At 45.1% G+C, this 23,492-nt stretch overlaps 1 protein-coding gene across 1 annotated transcript in view; it reads left to right on the top strand.

The window, feature by feature from the left end:
* Positions 1-249: 249 nt before the first annotated feature.
* Positions 250-23,492, top strand: part of LOC138259871 (hypoxia-inducible factor 1-alpha-like) — a 917,172-nt gene continuing 893,929 nt past the window's right edge. The window contains exon 1 of the mRNA XM_069207820.1: positions 250-369. Coding sequence (XP_069063921.1) covers positions 344-369 — 26 coding nt within the window. The 5' untranslated portion in view covers positions 250-343. The remainder of the gene's footprint in view (positions 370-23,492) is intronic.

Here is a 23,492-nt window from a genome sequence, read left to right as displayed (position 1 = left end):
ACATGTACCTAAATTCTTCAAGAATGTGAGAACCGAATTTGTCCGTATTCTGACAAACAGAATTGACTTATTTTCCTGTCTTGGAACGAAGCCACGCTCTGAGCGTATAGACCTTCTTGTATCTTCTTGTGTATCAGTCTTGGGTGGACAAAGTCCCTTCCGGGCGCTGGTCCAGCCAGTGGGAGGTCCTAGGGGCCCGGTGTCGTCGTCTTTGGCTTGTACGAACATGACCCGTCACAACTCAAAGACACTGAGCTCATATCAGCAAAACAACTCCTGTGCAGAGGCAAGGCGGCTTCCGAGAATCAGACAAGGCCCCTGGGGGTTCAAGTGCCGACTAGGCATGAGCGCAAGAAGCTTGAAGCCAAGGTAAGGGGGTGGATGTTGTGAAGAGCGTAGCGCCACGCACCTTGTTCTTCAGTGGCGACAGCATGTTTTTTTTATACGTTTCCTCAGCACTTAATCGATGGACCTGCTATGTCTTTGTGAGGAGCTCCGGGCTTGAAACATCGATTCCCGCGAAGAGTCATGGTTAAGATGGAGAAAGTGCAGTTGAACGTTCCGCTGCTGCCTTCGACCACATAGAATATCTGCTAATGTGGTTTTGAGCCAGTGCCAAAGTAAATAGCGTAGATTATCTGAGATTTTACTCAGCCACTAGCTGTGAATTTCACAACTCCCACCAGTTTGTGTGTGAAGTGCCCCCCCCCCCAAAAAAAAAAAAACGTTCTGTGGAAGAAATAGTTTACAAAATGTGGACTTTTTGAAGTGCTATTCTGTCTCAAAACATACTTGCATGAATTCACCTCCCCACCCCGCCGCTTTTCTTTGTACACTTTACAACCATTTTTGAAGTCCACTGAACTTGCAAAATTAGAAACAATATCGCAAGATCATTTGAGGTAAACCTTTACAACTGGAAATCCAAGTTTAGTCCACAAATTTAAAATCAAGTTTTTGCCCATGTAAAGGGATTGTTACACGTAATAACAATGCTGATTTAGTATTAGCCTTGGAAGTATACCAAGACTGCGGGAGTGACATCTTGTAGCTTGCAATAGAAAATGTGCAACACTGAATAAAAATAGAATAGAAGGTAAGGGAAGGGAAAGTGTGGTCCTGCATGTCTGCTGACACTATCCCACAGTTTTGACATAGAAACTACCTTCACATGGCTGCTAATGAAAAACGAGGGGCATTAAACGTAAACTGGCTATTTTTTAGATCTGGCTAGATAACTAAGAGATTATACCACTAATGTGTAGCTGCGGTGCAAAGGCTCAGCACCACTCTCATCAGTTAGTTGTTATGAGGATTAGTCACATGTTGATGAGCCCACAGTACAGTTACTGGTTTTGTAATAGTCACTCATTATGGATGAAGCACTGCATGTTTGCCATCTGTTTTGCTGCTACAGTATGTGTCGGTGTCCACCCTCTACCGTTAGTTCTTAACCCCTTCGATGCCAGGCCTTTTCCCCCTCCTGTGCCGAGCCTTTTTTTGGCTATTTGGGGCAGTTCGCGCTTAGGCCCTAATAGCCTTTTGTTCACATAAGCTACCCATGCCAAATTTGCGTCCTATTTTTTCAACATCCTAGGGATTCTAGAGGTACCCAGACTTTGTGGGTTCCCCAGAAGGAGGCCAAGAAATTAGCCAAAATACAGTGAAAATTTCGTTTTTTCTAAAAAATGGGAAAAAGGGGCTTCAGAAGAAGGCTTGTGTTTTTTTTCCCCTGAAAACTGCATCAACAAAGGGTTTCCAGTGCTAAAATCACCAGCTTCTCAGCTTCCAGGAACAGGCAGACTTGAATCAGAAAACCCAATTTTTCAACACAATTTTGCCATTTTACTGGGACATACCCCATTTTTACGATTTTTTGTGCTTTCAGCCTCCTTCCAGTCAGTGACAGAAATGGGCATGAAACCAATGCTGGATCCCAGAAACCGAAACATTTCTGAAAAGTAGACACAATTCTGAATTCAGCAAGGGGTAATTTGTGTAGATCCTACAAGGGTTTCCTACACAAAATAACAACTGAATTTTGTTTTTATTGAAATTGAGGTGAAAAAATCTGCAATTTCTCTCTACGTTTTACTCTGTAACTTTTTCCTGCAATGTCAGATTATTTAAAGCAATATACCATTACATCTGCTGGACTCTTCTGGTTGCGGGGATATATAGGGCTTGTAGGTTCATCAAGAACTCTGGGTACCCAGAGCCAATAAATGAGCTGCACCCTGCAGTGGGTTTTCATTCTATACCGGGTATACAGCAATTCATTTGCTGAAATATAAAGAGTAAAAAATAGCTATCAAGAAAACCTTTGTATTTCCCAAATGGGCACAAGATAAGTGATTGAGGAGCAGTGGTTACTTGCACATCTCTGAATTCCGGGGTGCCCATACTAGCATGTGAATTACAGGGCATTTCTCAAATAGACGTCTTTTTTACACACTCTCTTATATTTGGAAGGAAAAAATGTAGAGAAAGACAAGGGGCAATAACACTTGTTTTGCTATTCTATGTTCCCCCAAGTCTCCCGATACGTCACTTGTGTGGGTAGGCCTAGCGCCCGCGACAGGAAATGCCCCAAAACACAACGTGGACACATCCCATTTTTTGACAGAAAATAGAGGTGTTTTTTGCAAAGTGCCTACCTGTAGATTTTGGCCTCTAGCTCAGCCGGCACCTAGGGAAACCTACCAAACCTGTGCATTTTTGAAAACTAGAGACCTAGGGGAATCCAATATGGGGTGACTTGTGGGGCTCTGACCAGGTTCTGTTACCCAGAATCCTTTGCAAACCTCAAAATGTGGCTAAATAAACACATTTTCCTCACATTTCGGTGACAGAAAGTTCTGGAATCTGAGAGGAGCCACAAATTTCCTTCCACCCAGCATTCCCCCAAGTCTCCCGATAAAAATGGTACCTCACTTGTGTGGGTAGGCCTAGCAACCACGAAAGGAAATGGCCCAAAACACAACGTAGACACATCCCAATTTTTTTACAGAAAACAGAGGTGTTTTTTGCTAAGTGCCTACCTGTAGATTTTGGCCCCTAGCTCAGCCGGCACATAGGGAAACCTACCAAACCTGTGCATTTTTGGAAACTAGAGACCTAGGGGAATCCAAGATGGGGTGACTTGTGGGGCTCTGACCAGGTTCTGTTACCCAGACTCCTTTGCAAACCTCAGAATTTGGCTAAAAAAACACATTTTCCTCACATTTCGGTGACAGAAAGTTCTGGAATGTGAGAGGAGCCACAAATTTCCTTCCACCCAGCGTTCCCCAAAGTCTCCCGATAAAAATGATACCTCACTTGTGTGGGTAGACCTAGCGCCCGCGACAGGAAATGCCCCAAAACACAACGTGGACACATCCCATTTTTTAAAACAGAGGTGTTTTATGCAAAGTGCCTACCTGTAGATTTTGGCCTCTAGCTCAGCCGGCACCTAGGGAAACCTACTAAACCTGTGCATTTTTAAAAAATAGAGACCTAGGGGTATCCAAGATGGGGTGACTTGTGGGGCTCTGACCAGGTTCTGTTACCCAGAATCCTTTGCAAACCTCAAAATTTGGCCAAAAAAACACTTTTTCATCTCATTTCGGTGACAGAAAGTTCTGGAATCTGAGAGGAGCCACAAATGTCCTTCCACCCAACGTTCGCCCAAGTCTCCCGATAAAAATGGTACCTCACTTGTGTGGGTGGGCCTAGCGCCCACGAAAGGAAATGGCCCAAAACACAACGTGGACACATCACATTTTTTCACAGAAACAGAGGTGTTTTTTGCAAAGTGCCTACCTGTGGATTTTGGCCTCTAGCTCAGCAGGGGGGCAGAAATGGCGTAAAATAAATTTGCCCCCCCCCCCCCTGGGGAGCGACCCTTGTCTACGGGGTCGCTCCCCTTGCGTGACAGCGCAGAAAAAAGATCCCCAGTGCCTAGTGGTTTTGGGCAGATTGACCTAAAATCGGACGATCTGCCCCCAAAGTGGGCAGAAATGGTCTAAATACAATTTGCCCCTCCAGGGGAGCCACCCTTGCCTAAGGAGTCGCTCCCCATCTCTAAAAAAACAAACAAACAAAGAAAAAAGAAAAGAAAATTTGCCCTGGCGCCTAGAGGTTTCTGCCCCCCCTGGGGGCAGATCGTCCTAATACCAATAGGCCGATCTGCCCCCAGGGGGGGTCAGAAATGGCCTAAAATAAATTTGCCCCCCCACCCTCCCGGGGAGCGACCATTGTCTACTGGGTCGCTCCCCTTTCGTGACAGCGCAAAAAAAAGATCCCCAGTGCTTAGTGGTTTTGGGCAGATTGACCTAAAATCGGACGATCTGCCCCCAAAGTGGGCAGAAATGGTCTAAATACAATTTGCCCCTCCAGGAGAGCGACCCTTGCCTAAGGGGTCGCTCCCCATCTCTAAAAAAACAAACAAAAAAAAATAAAAAAAGTTTGCCCTGGCGCCTAGAGGTTTCTGCCCCCCCTGGGGGCAGATTGGCCTAAAATAAATTTGGCCCCCCACCCTCCCGGGGAGCGACCCTTGCCTACAAGGTCGCTCCCCTTGCGTGACGGCGCAAAAAAAAGATCCCTGGTGCCTAGTGGTTTCTGCCCCCCTTGATTTTTGGGGACAGAGTGACCTAAAATCGGCCAATCTGCCCCCAAAGCGGGCAGAAATGGCCTAAATACAATTTGCCCCTCCAGGGCAGCAACCCTTGCCTAAGGGGTCGCTCCCCATCCGTAAAACAACAACAACAAAAATCCCCGGTGCCTAGTGGTTTCTGCCCCCCTTAGGGGCAGATCGGCCTAATTAAAATAGGCTGATCTGTCCCCCTGGGGAGCAGAAATGGCCTAAAATTAATTTGCCCCCCAGGGGAACGACCCTTGCCTAAGGGGTTGCTCCCCTTACGTGAAATTCACGCACAAAAAAACCCCTCCCTGGTGTCTAGTGGTTTCTGCCCCCCTTGGGGGCAGATTGGCCTCATAAAAGTAGGCCAATGGCCTAAACATTATTTGCCCCCTATGGGAGTGGCCCTTGCCTAAGGGGTCGCTCCCCATACCTAAAACAAAAAAATAAACAAAAACAAAAGAAAAAAAAAGATTATCCCTGGTGCCTAGAGGTTTAGGGGTCGCTCCCTTATGACAATCTAATTTTCCAAAAAGACATCCCTGGTGTCTAGTGGGCATTTTGACAGCCGGATTGCTTTCAATCCGGCTGCCAAAACGCAGAGAGAGACTTCCAAGGGAAGGAAATACATTTCCTTCCCTTTGCAGCCTCTCTCGGCCTCCCCCACGTGATCGGAAGAGAAATGCAAAGCATTTCTCTTCCGATCACGCTGGAAGCTGAGATTCCGGCGCGATGGGGGAGGCTCTGTGATTGTCAGCGCGCGCTCGCACGTTGACGTCACAGGGGGGATGGGGGGGGTCGGGGTGGAAGGGGAAGGGCTTCCCCTTCCATCCCTGACTTAGGGGGGTGGGAGGGAACCCACGTCAGTGTCCGCGGCACAGAACTGGTTAAGAGAATTGTTAACGTTGGTTAGCCCCCAGTACAACTAATGGGTGTTATAATATAATAGTCCCTCATTATGGATGGAGTACTGCCTGTTTGCCAGCCGTTTTGTTCCTACAGTATGTCAGTGGTCGCATAGAAAGAGGCATCTTATGGGTAAGATATCCAAAAATAATTGGTAGTATATGGTCTGACATAAATATTGTGTCCTAAATACCACTTTCAAAAATTTCATCTAATGGGAGTTACTAATCGAAAATATTGACCCAATAGAACAGTATTTTTGGAAATGATTTTTAACAGACTCTATTTATGACAGATGATGTCTTTGAATACAATATTTGTATGGTGATTATGTCTCCATAATTTCCTTGGAAATGTTAACATTAGAGAGTGCGGGGTAAATTCAGAAGCCATCACACTAGGGATGTGGCAAAGAATTGCAAGAGCCCTGCCAAACAACTGGCTTTGGATAGCTGTGAAACTTGGCAGGCAGTGACAGAAGAGTCATGGTACGAGTGTGTGTGACTCCTCTCTCGCTGCTTCCCAAGCCCTATAGGTACTCTTGGGCCAGTGAAATGTCACATAACTTCAGCTGCAGACTGCAGCTGCTTCAGTGGAGTATGTTTGTACCGCCCAGCTTTATACTGAGCTAAGGGAGGCTGTCTGCTCTCCTGCCGTGGCAGCCGACAGAAGTTCTAGGGGACTGATTGCAATCTTGCTGTTGTCAAAGCCTGGGGATCCCGTGTGAGAATGGAATGCTGGTTAGTAGCTATGGAGAAGGACTATGGAGTGTTCATTTCGTTAGTTCTTATTTACAATTGATGGTAACAATTATAAACTGCTGATTTCCTAGTAAAATGATTTGTTGTGAAAAACGTAAGATTACAAATGAAGAGACTTTTCCGAATTGGTCCTCACAAATTAGTACTCACGAAATTAGATCGCATGCAGATTATTTCTTGCACAGACATGTGAAGTAGTAAAAGTTGAGGATTTAAAGATTTAGGGCCTGATTTAGATTTCGGCGGACAGATTACTCTGTCACACCAGTAACAGATATCCCTTTCCACCCGAATATAAATCACATAGGAAACAACAGGATTTATATTTTGGGGATGGATTATCTGTCATCATTGTGAAGTAGTCACCCGTCCGCCGAAATCTAAATCAGGCCCTGAGTTAGTAGTAGGCCTTAAAAAATCTTTAAAATCTTGCCAGGCCTGAAAGACTAGAAGCTAAAATGTTCTACTCGACCCAAGAGTAATGTTCTTGTCCTGTATTTTAACATGGTCTCCTTGTTGTGAACACTGGCTGTTTTTAAAATGTAGGTTTGGAACTTTCCCCCTTCTGAAGGGTTACCACAGATTTTTTGCTGGCTATAGAGCTCAATGCTCTTTACCCGGACTAGCCAGGGTTAAAGTGCTTGTATATCCTTTCAACATGGTGACATCGATAAACTTCTGATTGGCATATTTAACTTACCTATACTTCAATAGCCTATGGTACAAAGATGTTCCCAGGGTCTGTAAGTTAAAGGTCTCTTGTGGACTGCAGCACCCATTGTGCCATCCACTAAAGGGATAATGCAAACATGACATCAGGCCTGCCACTGGTAGCCTGTCTGTGCAGGTTTCCCTGTAGAACTTTATTTATTATTTTCAAGAATATACAGCAATGCAATCAGCGAGTGGAATGTCATAAATAAGTAGCAAGCAATGCTATGAAGATTAGAGAACAATGTGACATATAAAAAAAAAAAGGGAAAGAAAAGACAACAGGCATTTACGTCCGGAGGACTTAGCAATAAAGGGCCGGACAGCAGACAATGACCTAAAGAAAGCATTCAAAGTCATGCAGACACATTAAATAACAACCAATTTCAATGTCACCTATCAACACAGTTCTGTGTGATGTGGGGAACTGGAAGGAGTAGTGTCATGGGTGCGTAAATAATCCCAGATCGGCTGCCAAATATCACAGGGTGGAGACACTGCGGGTTGGAGAGATGCATAAATCTCACTGGTGGTGTCACAATGAAGGAGGCTTGCGATCCAGCGTTTGGTAGTGCATGCCTTCTTAGTTCCCCAAAGGAGTGCAAGTTCTCTCTTGGAAAGCAAGAGTGCTATAGCAGCATAACACCTCAGGCTTTTAGAATGATCCCCCACACACCCCAATAGAGCCATCAGTGGGTCAGGATTAGTATGTATGCCCAACACTACTGATAGCAGACCAAACACCACACTCCAGTAAGTACTAATGAGGGTACATGTCCATGTGATGTGCAGAAAGTCAGCCAGTGGTGCAAGGCATTTAAGGCAGGCATAGGATGGAGAAGGATCCATGCGGGCCAGAGCACTCAGTGTTACATATGCTCAGCGCAAGAATTTAAAATGCAACATTTTGTGTCTATGATTAAAGGACACATAACAGGTCTGAGCGCAACAAGCAGACCGTATGCTCTCCTAAAGGAGTCTACCGAAGTCCAACTCCCAGGCTTCTCTAAGCTTTGCATCATTAACGGGTAAAAGAGAAATGCTTGCCTGATATAGCCTGGAAACCAGATGCGACCCTGTGTCTGCTGTAATAACTAATGTGAAGGGAGGAAACTCTGCAGGTGCTACTGGGTATGAAGGGAGGCGAGCACAGAGAGCACTCTGCAAACAACAGAGCACAAAGTGTTTCAGATGAGTGACACCAACAAAACGTGTGTCCTCCGTGTGTGAGAAAACATGTTCATCTAGAAAAACATCACCAAGTGTACGAATGTTATATGTTTGCAGAGTGCGCTGTATCAATTCTTCCTGCGTGATAGGAAAATATGGGTTATTAGGCAGTGGCATTGCAGGAAAGGTAAAGTAAACCATAGCACTCGTATATGTTTACGTCATGCCCAGCTGGTAGTGGATAAAGTTTGGATGCCATTGGGGTCCAAGGGAACGCCCAGGGGTAACAGTGTGTGCAAGGTTATAGGGGCAGCAAGGTCCCACTCTGGAATTGCGTAAGGAATGCGTGTGTCTGGATGGAATCAGTGATAGGAGAAGTGACACTGTACTGCCAGGAAATAGAGATTCATATGGGGCACTCAGAAGTCACCGCGCTAATATAGGAGAGTGAGGACTTCCCACTGAGTACAAAGACGGCTGTCAGCCCAGACAAGCAGAGTCAGTAATCCACGGAGCGCATCGAAACAGTTGTCAGTAAGCAGAATTAGAACATTTAATAATAGATAAAGAAACTGTGGAAGAACTATCATTTTATTAAGAGATATTTGGCCCTCCATGGATAGTGTGAGCGTTACCCAGCGATCCATTTGTGCCATCAATCTTTCAACCGCAGGGCCATAATTAAGCTTTATAATCTGTTCTTTATCCCTGTGAATATGAATGCTAAAATATGTTATTGATTAATTGCACCATTTTACTGGATTTTCCAAATTGGGAGGATTGGTAGAATCATTGAGGGTAAAGAGTTCTGACTTCCCCCAGTTAATGCACAAGCAATAAAATGTCTTGTGCATATAGCGATATGAGAAGCGGACTGCTGTTAAATTGTAAACCTCTATGAATATGCTTCTATGGTGCACAAGGGGGTCCATCGCTAATATAAAAGGTAATGGCGAGAGTGGACCCCCCTGATGAGTACCCCGCTCAAAAGGGAAGGAAGGGGATAGCGTTCCATTAAGCTGAATAGTAAAAGTGGGCTGTGAATTGAGAAATCAAAGCGGTATAGCCTGGCGGTAATCCGATCTTATTCAGAGCAGCGTAAAAGAATGGCCAAGCAAGGGAATCAAAGGCTTTCTCAGCGTCCAACAGTGCTATGGCTGCTGGGGTAGTGAGAGATACTGTTCAACACTGAAAAGAACGTGCAGAGGTTAGGAGAAGTGGATCGATATGATACAAAGCCTGATTGAGCTGGGGAAATGATTTGGTCTAAAAGAAGTTAGAGATGCATGGCTATCAACTTTGCTAGAACTTTGTTATCAAAGTTTAAAAGAGAGAGGGGCCTGTAAGAGCCATATTCCAGCAGGTGGTTACCAGGCTTAGGCAGCAGAATGGTGACTGCCTCCCACAACATTGGCGGGAGCACTCCAGTATCAACTGCCTCTGCATAAACTGATAGGAGCCGTGGTGCCAAAAGTTCCTTATACGTTTTGTAAAATATCCTGGTGAACCCATCCAATCCGGGGGCACTTGTACCCTTCATGGCATTTATGGCCTGTATAATTTCGTCTACTGTGAAAGGATCACTGAGGAACTATTGTTGGGCAGTGGTTAACCGCACCATCAAAATCTCCTCAAGATATGCCTGCAACTCCTCGTGCAAAGGGGCAGATGGAGCCGCGTAGAGTCGGCAGTAGTAGTCGAAAAATTCTGATTGGACCTCCGAGGAGCCCACGGCATGTGTGCTATCCCCTCTCCTGACCTCTAATATGTATGCAGATGAGTACTATGGGCGGAGTAAACAGAACAGCGCTCTTCCTGGGTGCTTGCCTTCCTCATATCTGCAGGCCCTAGCATATTTCCCCAGATAGAATGCCTCTCTTTTCTCCAGCTTGTGAAACTCATCCAAAAGCAATTTATGTTTGTGAAGGTGGGAGTAAGCATCAGACTCCAAGGCCTCACTCTCAATCACTGCCAGCTATCTCTACCTTCGCAAGGCTGCGCCTGATGTTGCACAGTACTCCAGAGTGCTTAGAAATGCAAATGCCCCTAGTATATGCCTTGAACACATGCACAAAATTGCATGCATGCCCACAGAGCCATCATTAAGCCTGAAGTATTCAACCATGGCCTCCCTCAGCTCCAACCTGAAGCCTGCATCATGCAACCTCAGATCAGGGAAACACAACGACCGCACCCCCGCACAGGAATGCTAAGTGTGAGCAATGGTGTCCACTGAAGGATCTAGCGCCATGTTAAAGTCGCCCCCAAGAGTACATGATCCGCTTCAAAGCTATCCATGTGGGCTTGTAAATCCTGAAAGAAGTCAAGCGAGTCAGTGTTTGGTACATAAACATTAATGAGCAGTACTTTAAGGCCTGCAAGTGTACCTGCGAACATGAGAAATCTACTCTCCCCATCCGAATAGGAGGAGGAGCACACGAAGAGGATGCTCTTGTGTATCTGGATGCATACCCCCAAGAGTATGTGCTGTAGTTGGCAAAGTTGCGATGCGAGCACCATGCAGAGGAAAATGTATGTGTGGAGCCCGCAGGTAAATGTGTTTCTTGTAAAAAGGCAACTTGCGACCTGTGCTCGTTCAGATACTGCAGCACCTGCTTTCCCTTACGAGTGTTATTAAGGCCTCTTATGTTCCAAGACATGAATGTCACCTCTGCTGACCGTTCCCTGACACACGTGATGCCTGTCATTAACATAATGTGTTGCGGTGTGATAGTTGGCAAGTCAGTAAAAATAGGAAGCTTTGCAATAGTAAATATGCAGTCATGTTCTCAAACCCATAGACAAGAAACAAACCCCTCCATCCACCCACACCTAGTAAGAAACATCCAAGTGAATCCCATAATTCCCAACTGTGTAATAACCCCAACGGGGCAGTAATAACTTTGGTATCAACCATGTGGGCTCGACAAATTACCCACAGCGAATTACCCCCGCAGAACAAAAAAGGAGAGATTAATTCAACAGCATATTGGACCAACAATGAGCGGACATAAGTATTAAGCTGCCTGATTTCAAGTATCTCAATCAACAGGCAACAATGTGGTTTTGCTATTCGACTGATATATATTGCAGAGCCACAGAATACAATGCTGCAGGCAGAGGCAGCAATATCAATCAGGAGGCAAGAGGTCCATGTCCTGTGGCAGATGACTGGGATGCAGTGCCCTGCCTGTGGTAGTGCTTGCAGAAAGTCATGACATCAGCTGGATTGTCGAAATACTGTGGTTTACCATTCACATCAACCTGTAGCCTGGCCGGTTAGAGCATGCCATAACGTAGGCCCAGTTTCTGGAGTGCCTTTTTCGCATCTGTGAATTTCATCCGGGCATCTTGGACAGCCGAGGTATAGTCAGGGAAGAGAGAGACAACCATGCCTTGATAATTGAGGGGTCCATTCTCCCTGGCAAGGCGGAGCGTCATGCCGCAGTTTCTGTAATTGAGTAATCGCGCTATAATGAGCTGCGCCACGGGCCCAGGCGCAGGACGTGGACTCAGTGAGCGTTGGTCCCTCTCAATAACAAACGTGGTGAAATGTTTGTGGCCAAGAAGATCCACAAGCAGGCCTTCCAGAAAGAGGTTCATCCTGCCGGTGTTTGTAGTTTCCACGATCCGCAAACGCACGTTGTTTCTGCGACCTCTCGCCTCTAGGTCTTTGTTCTTAATTGCTACTGTGCGTAGCCTGCCCTCCACCTTTTCTAGACTATTCACAGTTTTTGAGGCCCCATCCTCCCATCCCGATAGGCGCTCCTCGACATCCTCCAGTCGGGTTTGGTGTCTGTCAAGACTATCTCCCTTGCCATCCAGTCTGGCGATTAAGGTGTAAATTGTGCGTCAATTCTGCGGAAGCCCGACCTGGAGCTCCACCATGATGTCATCTGCACCCGACATTCCTGGTTTCGCCGAACTGACAGCGGCGCCCCTCTCAGGCAGCAGAGCCGTAATAGTCGTTTCTGATGAAGTTTCTCAAATGGAAGCTTTTGTTTTTTGGGATCTCCATGCACCATTTCCGTATCAGTGGCCGTGCACTGACCCCTGCAAGGTCACAGATGAGGCATTGCACTCTCTGAGTAATACAAATGGCAGTATAGCAAACACCACAGCAGTACTAAGAGGGACGTACCCCAGGAGTGCCAGGAGCAACAGGTCGGCAACAGCCCCCAGATGCCATGCAGGGACTGGCCAAATAGTGCAGCAATAGCGACCCTGACGGTCCGACATAGAAGGCCTGTGGATCGGTCAACAGCACAGCCCAGTGGGTCACCTGTATCATGGATTACAAGTGGTCATGTGTAGCTCATGCAGCACAGGCTTGTGGAAAAGGAAGTTGTGATCAGCAAGGATGAAACTATAGCAGATTTGAATGAGGGTAGAGTATCAGCTTCACATATGGTCCAAGATGGATCATGTCATCAAACTAGTTACTCAGAGCAGATCTGCAAACACTATACAATTCCTGTCAAATCACCAGGAGCCAAATGGTCTTGTTATTTGTCAGGGGCATGGTTGAAAAGTACAGCAGAGACCAACCAGATTTCACCTCCCATTTCACTATGGTAGGACGCTCACAAAAGCATTGGTTGAAAAGAAAGATCTGAGTCTCTCTTTGAGCATTGATGGCAGACTACTCACTAGGGCACCTGTCAGCTCTTAGCCTCTGGAGGAACAAGTGGAACAGAGGAACTAGTTAGTTATTCATGGATCAAAACTAAATCCCACCAATTAGGGCTGCAAAAAGACATAAACCTGGACCTAAACCTGCTCTCCTTAACACAACTGCATTGTTTTTGTTCTTTTCCATTTCACTGCCTAAAGCAGTCACCTTAATATAAAAGTGACACCGTCCCTTTTATAACTTCTATTTAGAACCCCTGTATTTTTTACCATGATTTTAGTTTGAACTGAAAAATCAGACTCAGCATGTATCACCAGGAAACTCTCTACTTTAATCACTAGTCCTCTGCCACTCCCTCGCAGATACCTCACATCATCAAATTATCCCTCTGAAAACAAATATGTTTTAAACATGAGACTATTGTATGTCTCTGTGCCTGTGCCCTCAAAGGCAGGTGGCACCTATTGGCCTTTTTAGGTCGTTTCTGCTCTGTAAATAGAGTATTGTTCCACTAATTACATCATTCACCCACTGCCATGGAATAGCAAGCTCAATTATTGTGGTAACTCACTGTAAAATGGTAAGATCACAAGAAGTATGAACGCACCAAAGATTCTCTTTTTGTCATCCAGCAATGAAGACAGATCTGAAGATTATTTGACCTGGTTATCATTGGAAGAACACTCAAAATTGTATCTGGGGTAGTGCTCTGCTAGTCCATGAAGGATGGCCACAAGATAAATTAACAAGAATATGAAGACATTTGGAAGCAAATATATTTCTTTATTATGGGTGGGAAATGACAGAACTAGAGAAAAGGTTCAAAGTCTGTTTAAGTCTTTCCATGTTACTGAACTTTACAACTCCATACAGATGACAACACGTCCAAGAAGTGGGATGCATATGAGGCAAAGCAGTGTCCTGTATCCTAGAATAATGTAGTTGGAAGTGGTGCCCGAAAAGGGGCCAAAAGAGGATTTGCAGCAACTAAATAGACACTGCTCCTCTTCTGATCACCAGACTTCATCTTAGGCATCCAAAATATTATTTCCATGGTTTTCTTAAGCAGCCTCCACCACATAGTTGTTCAACTGTCATAGTTAATGTTAACTCAAAAGGAAGAGCATTTGGCTCTCCACCAAATTGAAGAGACATCAAAAGAGTCATTATCCTGAGAACTCATCTTTGCCACAAGGACAGCAAACCTCACAATCACAAGCATTTTGCCAGAGGAATACACACAAAATGTAATTATGATCCACAGTTTTACTACTGTCAAAGCCTATAAGCAAGCTTCTTAACAAATCCGCAAGAGGTCAAAGGATAATTTTTTATGAGATGACAAGGAAGATTTGGAGTCCGTCTAACTTGTCCTAGTTATTAGTTCATATTGCCTTTCCTCGCTACCTTTGACACACCTTGATTAATCCCCAAAGTAAAGAAACAGTACGTATTTTGAAAGTGGAAAGATAAACCAGTAGCAGTGAGATGGGCCGGAAGTTCTTTGGTTCTGATGGGTGGGCTGAGAGTTTCTTCAAGGGGGGCATACTTTGACGTGCTTTCAGTCCTCGGGGAAGGTGCCAGTGTAGATGGAACAGTTTATCATATTCCGGAGCTCGGGCAATGTAGGTGCTGGCTCTGATGTAGATGTGGTGCGGGAAAGGGTCCTTGGGGGCTCCCGAGTGGGTGCTGTTCATGATGATTTCTGTTTCCTCTGTGGTGAGTGTAGACCAGCTGTGGATGGTCTGGGTGGGTTCGGGGGTGGGTGGGGGGGGGGTCAGTCGTAGGTTCTGGTGCTGGGTTGGTTTTCCGGGAGAAAACTGTTGTAGATGTCTTGGATCTTGCGATGGAAGAAGCCTTGTTGCAAGACCTATAGGTTAGGGCATCCACAGGGCTCATTCCCACCCACTACCCTGCGCCCAGCGTACATGTGGCATCTCCAGACACCCACATCATAACACTTCCAGGGCAGTGGAAAATCAGAAGAGGACTGAATCTGCTTTCTGAGACCCAAGAAGAGCCTAGAAAACTGGACCTTCTCTCCCTCTTGTATCCAGGACAAAGAAGAGGCCTCCACAGGTCATAAGACTGACCTCCTGTGAAAGCTACCGGGACACCACATGCTACTTTTCCTGCAACTGACCAGCTGACACGTGACAACTGGACCTCAATTGGACCCTACTAGGACCTCTGCCTGACTCCATGTCAGTCTCTGAGTGCCTCCCCTGATGTCTGGGGTGCTTTAGAGGTGTACTCTAGTGGTGGACAGGACAATAAAGGACTAAGCTTAGAAATAAAATCTTTGACCAGAACAAACCTAGTTAATGTATCTGGCCCATGCTCCATCACGATCAGCATCGAGTTTTACTGCAACCATTGACTATCATTGGCACTTGTGCTTCTTGACACTACTTCTACTTAAAGCTTTAAAAGTTAACGAGGGCGTGGCTTAGCACCCATGCAAGATGGCAGCTTCCTTCTGAGCTCCATCGAGCCCTCTGTTTCGCTGCCCGATTCCCCCAGCCCTGATCAATCCTCAATATTCCTGCTGTCACACCGCACATCCTGCTTTGAAGGAGTATCTTATTTGAGAGGTTCAAGGCTCCAGGACCCCCAGAGGTGTGTTTCCACGATGAGCCATGTTAAGATGACATTGGCTTCTCGGATCAGCGACCCACACCGGAACGTGTGTGAGCCATCCGAGAAACCTATCCTACAGAGTACTCAGCGGGCACTGCGGACCTCACCTTTTCGGTGACATCATTGGCCCAACACACTATTTCCACCCAGTGAACATTTGTTTCCATCTTAGCAGTGCTATGCTTGCCTGCTGATCTGCTGATCTTCTCTTGCAGCCCACACACTGATGTGTTCCTGCAGCCCTTGCCCACCACTGGGAGAGCAAACTCCACGGCCTACACTGATAGGCCCTGATGCTCCTGTCTCTCTGATAGAGAACATAACTTTGAGGATACCACCACCATTAATATGCCTGCACTATTCCTCACTGAGAGTGTGACCCCCGCAGTCTGTGTTGTTAGGCCCTGATCGCCTGTTAGGCCCTGAAGCACCTGTCTCTGCGATCAAGACCAGGGCTTTGAAGTTACCACCTGCATAACCATGCCTGCTCCATTATGCACCAGCACAACTGAGGAGCACTTCCTGTTTGATCTCAACTTCATCCCTGCTCAATCTCGCTGCATCTTCTCTTGACACCAGCACAGGGACTCTTGACACCAGCACAAGGGGTTCTTTATGCGTAGGTCAATGTGACACCCAGGCCTCCATTGTGCATCTCTTAAGCACCCGGCAATAACAGGCCCCGCAGGCCACTCCATACAGAGCTATTCACCCACAATAGACTGTTAATAAAGCATCAAGCAGGCTGATAGACATACTGTAATAAGCAGAAACCAGCCAACTGAGTTGTTAAATGGACTAATAAGCAGGCTGTGATCCCCACCTGAATTTGTCTGGCTCACCGATTTGCTTACCTGGCTCTGTCTGTTCTCTGTGCCTCTTGACCGCTCAAGCCCCCCCTGTGCCTGCTGCCGACCTCTCCAGTTGTTCATCACCTCTGGCACCACAAGGTGTATGGCAGCTATTCCATCAGCTATACCCTGGCTCTGCAGGAGCACCATCTGTAGCCACACACCAACAGCTGTAACTCACCAGCAACTGCGAGCAGGGTATTCAGGATGATCTTCTAATTTCAAGCCTACAATGACCTGAAGCGACCTACGCACAGTACTCAGAATACAGCAACTACTGCAGTGCCTACTACTCTGCCTAACTGCTGAAACAGGTTGGGACAACTATAGAGACTGCCACTTTACCTTGCTACAGATACACCTCAGTGTTTGCACAGTTACTGGACTGTGACTGAACAGACCAGTTACGGAGGGCTTGTCCACCAATATCTCCGCTGGATAACTCATCCTGCTCCAAAGGATCATCAACAAGCCTACTGACTTGCCACCTCTCTATCCTGATGCACTCCCTCACCAGAACCCACTGGACTCCTACAGGCATGGTGGACAAGAGAGATCACAAGTTGCCCAAAGACAAGGACCCTAAACCTGGGCTGGAAAGTTCGAAACATGAAGCTCTGAAACCTGACTCCACCATCAAGGAGAAGCATCCACACTCATAATGATTCTCAAAAAACTGAACAACGTTCACAAAATTGCCCAAAGCACAAAGACCAACCCTGATATGCTGCAAATGGAAGTCACTCGGATCAGAAGAGACCTGAAGGAACTAAGTGCCTGATTTAGATCTCTACGGAACGGTTACTCCGTCGCAATGGTGACAGATATCCTGTCTGTCAAAATCTAAATAACATAGAAAACAATGGTATTTAGATTTTGGTGGATGGGATGTCCATCACCGCTGCGACAGAGAAATCCCTCCGCCAATATCTAAATCAGGCCTTTAATCTAAGAGTGACAAACACCGAAGAGCTATTAAGCATGTCACTCACTCCGCTCTACTTAAGCCAATATCCCTCAAATGCGTCACCCACAGTAACAATACAAACAATACAACCTCAATTTGCTCCTGGCCTCATGCCACACCTTCTATATAACATCCCAATACTCTGTCACTACATCCTGCACTCCGTGGCGCAGTTTAGCTCACCGAGTGTGATTGCAGGGGGCCCAACACAAGCTATAACTTATGGGCTGATAAATGACCCATCATGAACCCACCACAAAACTCAAATACTACACTCTTCATACTTCATGCTCCAAACAGAATGCCCCAACTATGCAATACTTGGACGCCTCGGTCCCCTTTCATTCTCATCTCTATTAGGTACGCTACTAAGTCACAATTCCTTGCACTCTATTCCCTATGACGCCCCTCCTTACGGCCACCATGAACTCCTATAGTATATCACATTGTGCGTCTTTGCGCACCATATTTCATCAGCTCATTATTTACTCCCCAGCAGTATCAAACCTCACTTGCCAACATACCCCCTCACGATAACTCACAACACCTCCTTATACACCCTAGGACTCCATACATTTATGTACCTGTCTACTAGTACACATGCTAATACACACGCCACTTTGTAATAAGCTACTCATGTGTAATAAATTACTCGCACCAGGTTACTTGTGATAAGCCACTTGTACCAAGTTATCTTAAGATCTATGCACTCTAAGTGGACATTTATTACCCGAGAGAGCATCCATGTAGGCTAGTCTGCCTGTGCCATATTACCTTAAGATCTATTTACTCAACCTTCTCTAAATAACCTATGTGCTCTAAGCGAATATGTATTGCCCAACAAGGCCTCAATGTTTATACCTTATCAATCTGTAAGCCTTTTCTTGTTCTTACTGGTTGTATCTTGCAAGTGTCATCCACGGCTCCATACCCCACACCTCATCACTTGAGAACGTTCTCCACATTGGAGAATGACTGCTGTCCCCATAACCCACCACACTATCCCTATCATTAAGTATTCCCTTCCATCTTGTGCCATATGATCCTCATGATTCCTCACTGGCTATGTCACAACCTATGGCCAACCATAACACCATGTACACTATGCTCTCATTGAACCCCAAAGGCTAATCTCAACACCGCCATGCTTAAAGTGATTTCCCTTAACACCAAGGGACTTAATCACCCCATAAAGCGCAGAAACGTTTCTGACTACTGTCACTCTCCTAAGGGTGATTTGGTGTTCCTACAGGAAACCAAAATTGATTATAAAGAAGCCATCTCCTTCCGCGTGGAAAGGGTATCAGACAGTTACTGCTCTCCAGGTGTTTCTAAAAAAACAGGGTCCTCTCATTGATCTCTAAGTCCTCTGGTCTCTCAGTCATCTCAGCAGAACCAGACCAAGGAGGCAGATTGTTAATGACATGACTGCAAACATCCACTACAGAATTTGATGCTGTGAATATATACACTCCTTCTCCCAGATGCACAGATTGTCCTTGGTGGCGTCTTTAACCTCCCAATGGGCCCCCTCCTGTACAGACAATCTGCTTTCAGATACAGAATCCCTAGATCCCATAGGGGTCTTCGCACATTGTGCTCGGCTCACAAACTAGCAGATGTCTGGAGACTCCATAATCCCACTGGCATTGATTTTACCTTTTTTTTCACCCCACATAAAACCTTCTCTAGAATCAACTACTTACTAGTTGACTCCTCCTCCCCCAACACGCCACCTCTTCTTCCATAGAACCGATCACTATATCAGATCATGCAGCCATTTTGATACACCTCTGAATCCTCGCCCCACCCCAAAAACTAAGGCCTGGCGCATGAACTTAGAGATTCTGGAACACTCAAACACGGTCAGGGAACTCCATTCATCCAGATGAACAAAAACTTTGTATCCTCCCCAGTTCCTCTTTGGGACACCCTAAAATGTCACTGAAGAAGCCAAATCATAAGCTTGATGTCCTGAAAAAACAAACTTATTAAATCCTCTCTAGATTACTTTACGTCAGAAATTAAAGCCAAAGAACTGGTTTTCCAGCAAACCAACAATCCAGCCACCCTGACAGCCCTGAAACTCCTCAAATATGAATTTAAGTCCATAGTCAGCAAACACGGACACCTTTGGGTCCATGCCAAAAAAGGTAAAAACCTATTCTCCATAAATAAAGTGGGAAAATCCCTGGCAGCCTACCTGAAGTTTAAACGCAACTCCACCTTTATCCAAATGATCAAAAACAAGTACAGTGTACTGCAAACTTCAATTTATGCAATTCTTAAAGTCTTCCAAAATTTTTTCATTAAATTATACACACTAACAGTTAACACACTCAAACGCCTGTTCAAAATGTTTTGAATCCTTACCGAAACAAATCTCCAACTCCGAGCGAACATCTCTGTCCAACCTGATCACAAAGGAAGAGATTACCTGCACCATCCTAAGTATCCTGTCTAGTAAATCCCCAGGACAGATTCCTGGTTGAATTTTTTAAAACCTTCAATCATTTACTTACATACACACAAAAACAGGCTCTTCCTTACTTCGCTGCCTCTGGTTTTGTATCAAGGTGTGGCTTCGAAGTCATAATCGTGGTTATCTCAAAGGAGGGTAAGGATCACTCCGACCCTGAAAATGTCAGACCTATGTCCCTCATTAACATGAAAGCCAAAATCCATACTAAAATCCTCACAAACAGCCTCACTCCCCTGATTCCCAAGCTTGTCCATCCCGCACAATTTGGCTTTATTAAAGGTCGCCTAGCAAGTGACATCACCCACCTCTACTCCCATATCATTGAGAGAGCCTCAAACCCACTTTCTCCCCCTGCAGATGCTATTGCACTTGATGCAGAGAAGGCTTTCAATAAAGTCTCATGGAAATTCCTCAATGTTGTCCTCTCAAGACATGCCCTAGGGTAGTAGTTTATTTGGATGGTCTTGGCTTTATAAGCCACTCCCTCAGCCAAAATCGGGATTAATGGAACCATGTCCCAACCCTTTAAGCTAAAACAAGGAACCCAACAAGGCTTTTCACTGTCACTACTCATGTTTCTACTCACCATTGACCCTTTACTCCTAATGTTAAATGAATCACCGGACACCCCAGGCATATCCTTTAACAACACACTATAAAAAACAGTCGCATATGCTGATGACATATTGATCATCACAGAATCCCCTGATCTTGTAATTACGACAATCCTATCCATTATTGATCAGTTCTCCCACTGCTCGGATATTCCCTAAACAGGGTCAAAATGGAGATCCTTCGGTTGAATGTCCACTGCCACCCCTCAGTAGTTGGTTCCTCCAACCTTCAATGAAAGTCCACTATCAAATATCTTGGGCTATGGTTTTGCAAGAATCTGCTGAATCTGTCTCCATTAATGAAAACTAAACCCTAGATAAAAGCAAGGGCTTACTCTCAGTGTGGTCATGGAAACATACATCCTTGTGGGGTAGATTTGATACCATCAAAGTGCTGGTGTCTTCTCTGATCATCATTTAGTGTAGCTTGTTTCGTACTCGACTCTCCACTGACTTTTTTCTTAAGAACAATAGGGTTGTTTCTAACTTCCTCTGAACAAAAAACGTAGGCCCATATTTATACTTTTTTAGCGCCACATTTGTGTCGTTTTTTGACGGAAAAGCGGTGCAAACTTACAAAATACAATTGTATTTTGTAAGTTTGCCCCGGTTTTGTGTAAAAAATGATGCAAATGTGGCGCTACAAAAGTATAAATATGGGCCTTAGAGTTAGTCTTGAAAAGCTGAGCACACCCATGAAAGTAGGCTGGTGCAACTTCCCTAACTGGTCTACATATCATTTAAACCTTAAAAGCGGCAACAATGGTCTATCTGCTGCACATCTCGTTTTGTATCAGAAATAGTATAGCAATGGTGCTCACTACGCTACATCACACCTGTTCCCCTCATCTGTATGTTTCAACCAGAGAAAACCCAGTCAAAGCCAAAATATACAAAAGGTAGTGGAGCACTCTTAATTGCAATCAAGGATCTTACATAAAAAGTAGTCTAGAAAAACATATGTTAACAATATCAGTGAAATAATTAACCAAAGGACTTAAAAACATATTTTACTTCATTTTGTATTCAGCCACATGCTTATTATAAGGATGAACTTTTATTGAATTGAGATACTAACGTAGCTTTGTGATCCATATGAATGGCTGACTACAAAATGAAGTAACATTTCTGATTGAAATCCTTTGACTAATTATTTCACTGATATTGTTAACATATGATTTTCTAGACTACTTGTTATATAACATGCTTGATTACAATTAAGAGTGCTCCACTACATTTGTATATTTTGGTCTACATATCAAATGGCCTACCTGGTGGTCCATGGTTCTCGGGGGTTAGGAACTGACCCATTAAAAAAATGGAATGGCTTGATGTGGAATCCTCCATCTGTCACCCTTTTCTCTCCTATCCAAACTGTCGATGACAAACTACCCTTATTGCCAATCCTGTACAATTTTCAAAGGCACAATAGCTGCTATTCTTTCTTTAGACACGGTCCTGACAGCCAAGATTTGCGATTCAACTCTTACATCTTTGTGGTACAATAAGAAACTACACATTCCCAAGTGCCCAACAATTGGTCCGATTTGGGCAACTAAGGGGCTCTTAAAGATATTGGACTGCTACAGTAACTCAGACCGCTAACATTTGCCTTCCTACAGCACAAACATGACCTCTCCAACATGGATTTCTATGACTTACTTAAAATTAAATCCAAAATATTCAAGCTTGGTCCCACCCATAATGCAACCCTTATACAGAACCTCCATTTGATACTTTGAAATTGTCATACTGCGTCTATATTCTACAAAATACCTACTACTGCTAAAACCCCACCTTGCCGACCTTTAGCACAGAAATGGGCTCCCTACCTCTCTACTAGAGACCTTACTCTCCCATGCGAGGACACCTGGATGAAAATTGGATCACACTTACTTCAAAAATAAACTGACTCCCTTATTGATCCAGACCAAGTTCTTTGCTACACACTTCATATACTGGGCCCCGGCAAAACAATTCCGGCTCAAGCTCAAGGACGCACACACATGAACGGCATGTGACTCGTCACCAGGCAATGAAGAGCATATGTTCTTCTCTTGTCCTCATCTGCACTCCTATTGGCAAGATATTTCTGTCAAACTTAAAAAAATATTCCAAACACTCATCTCTCTATCATTCCTGCCTATTCTATTAGGACCATACGTTGCAGACTCTCCAATCGATCTCTCTGACACACATCTTTCCCAACTTGAACTTTTACTCACCATCGCCATTAAAGTAATATTGATTGGTTGAAAATCTAGCTACAGTGTATCATACCACACCTAGTGGGCCTGGGTCACATACGTAAGAAGCACAAACGTAACTCAATCTAGGAACAAAAGTTCCCCTGTAACCTCCCAACGTATTACAAGTTTGGTGGACGGGAACACCGTCCGCCAAACTCCCTACAGAGTGGCTGCCACTATAATTGCGACCTCCTCGTCTGCTCCATTATTACTTTCCCACATCAGTCCAGCAGGAAAGTGGCAGCAGCATTGCCACTGGCTCGTAATCAAACCAGTGGAAATGCTGCCACCCGCAGGGGGCACCAGCACCCTCGTAATGCGCACTATCTGCACAGCAGATGTCGCTAATGTGGTGCAAGGAGGCACTAGGGGCTCTTAAATCTGCCCCTAATTAACTAAAAAAAAGGAGTAAATCAAGCCAAGAACATAGTTTATATTAAATTTTTCGTTCCTATGATTTAGTACTAATCGGCCTGACCACCAGTGTTTTTAAAATCTCTTTTTAGTGCATCTCCCTGTGATTGAGTCACACATTTTCTCTTTGAGGAATACACTAGGCATAGGTGATATCAACTAGTATGATTTAATCAAGATAAAGCTCATGTAGCATCATTTCTTGGGATTCGGGGTCAAACGTCACATGATGTACTCCCTATGATGCCACGGAGGTCAAAAAGAGTGTGTGCGGTCACTTCCGCTACCTATGGCATTTTGATGAATTGACGTTCATGCATGGTGAGGGGAAATGGTGCAGGCAAGTCTTCAGGAGCAGCTTGCAAATGGTTAGTGCTGTTTCTTAGCTGTCACTTAACCGCTTCTGTGCCTTGGACGAGGTGACCTCGTCCAAGGCTACAGTTCCCGTGTGCCTTGGACGAGGTCACCTCGTCCAA

This window comes from Pleurodeles waltl, chromosome 9 (assembly GCF_031143425.1).
Source record: "Pleurodeles waltl isolate 20211129_DDA chromosome 9, aPleWal1.hap1.20221129, whole genome shotgun sequence".
Lineage (NCBI taxonomy): Eukaryota > Metazoa > Chordata > Amphibia > Caudata > Salamandridae > Pleurodeles > Pleurodeles waltl.
This window is presented reverse-complemented; position numbering and strand designations above follow the sequence as displayed.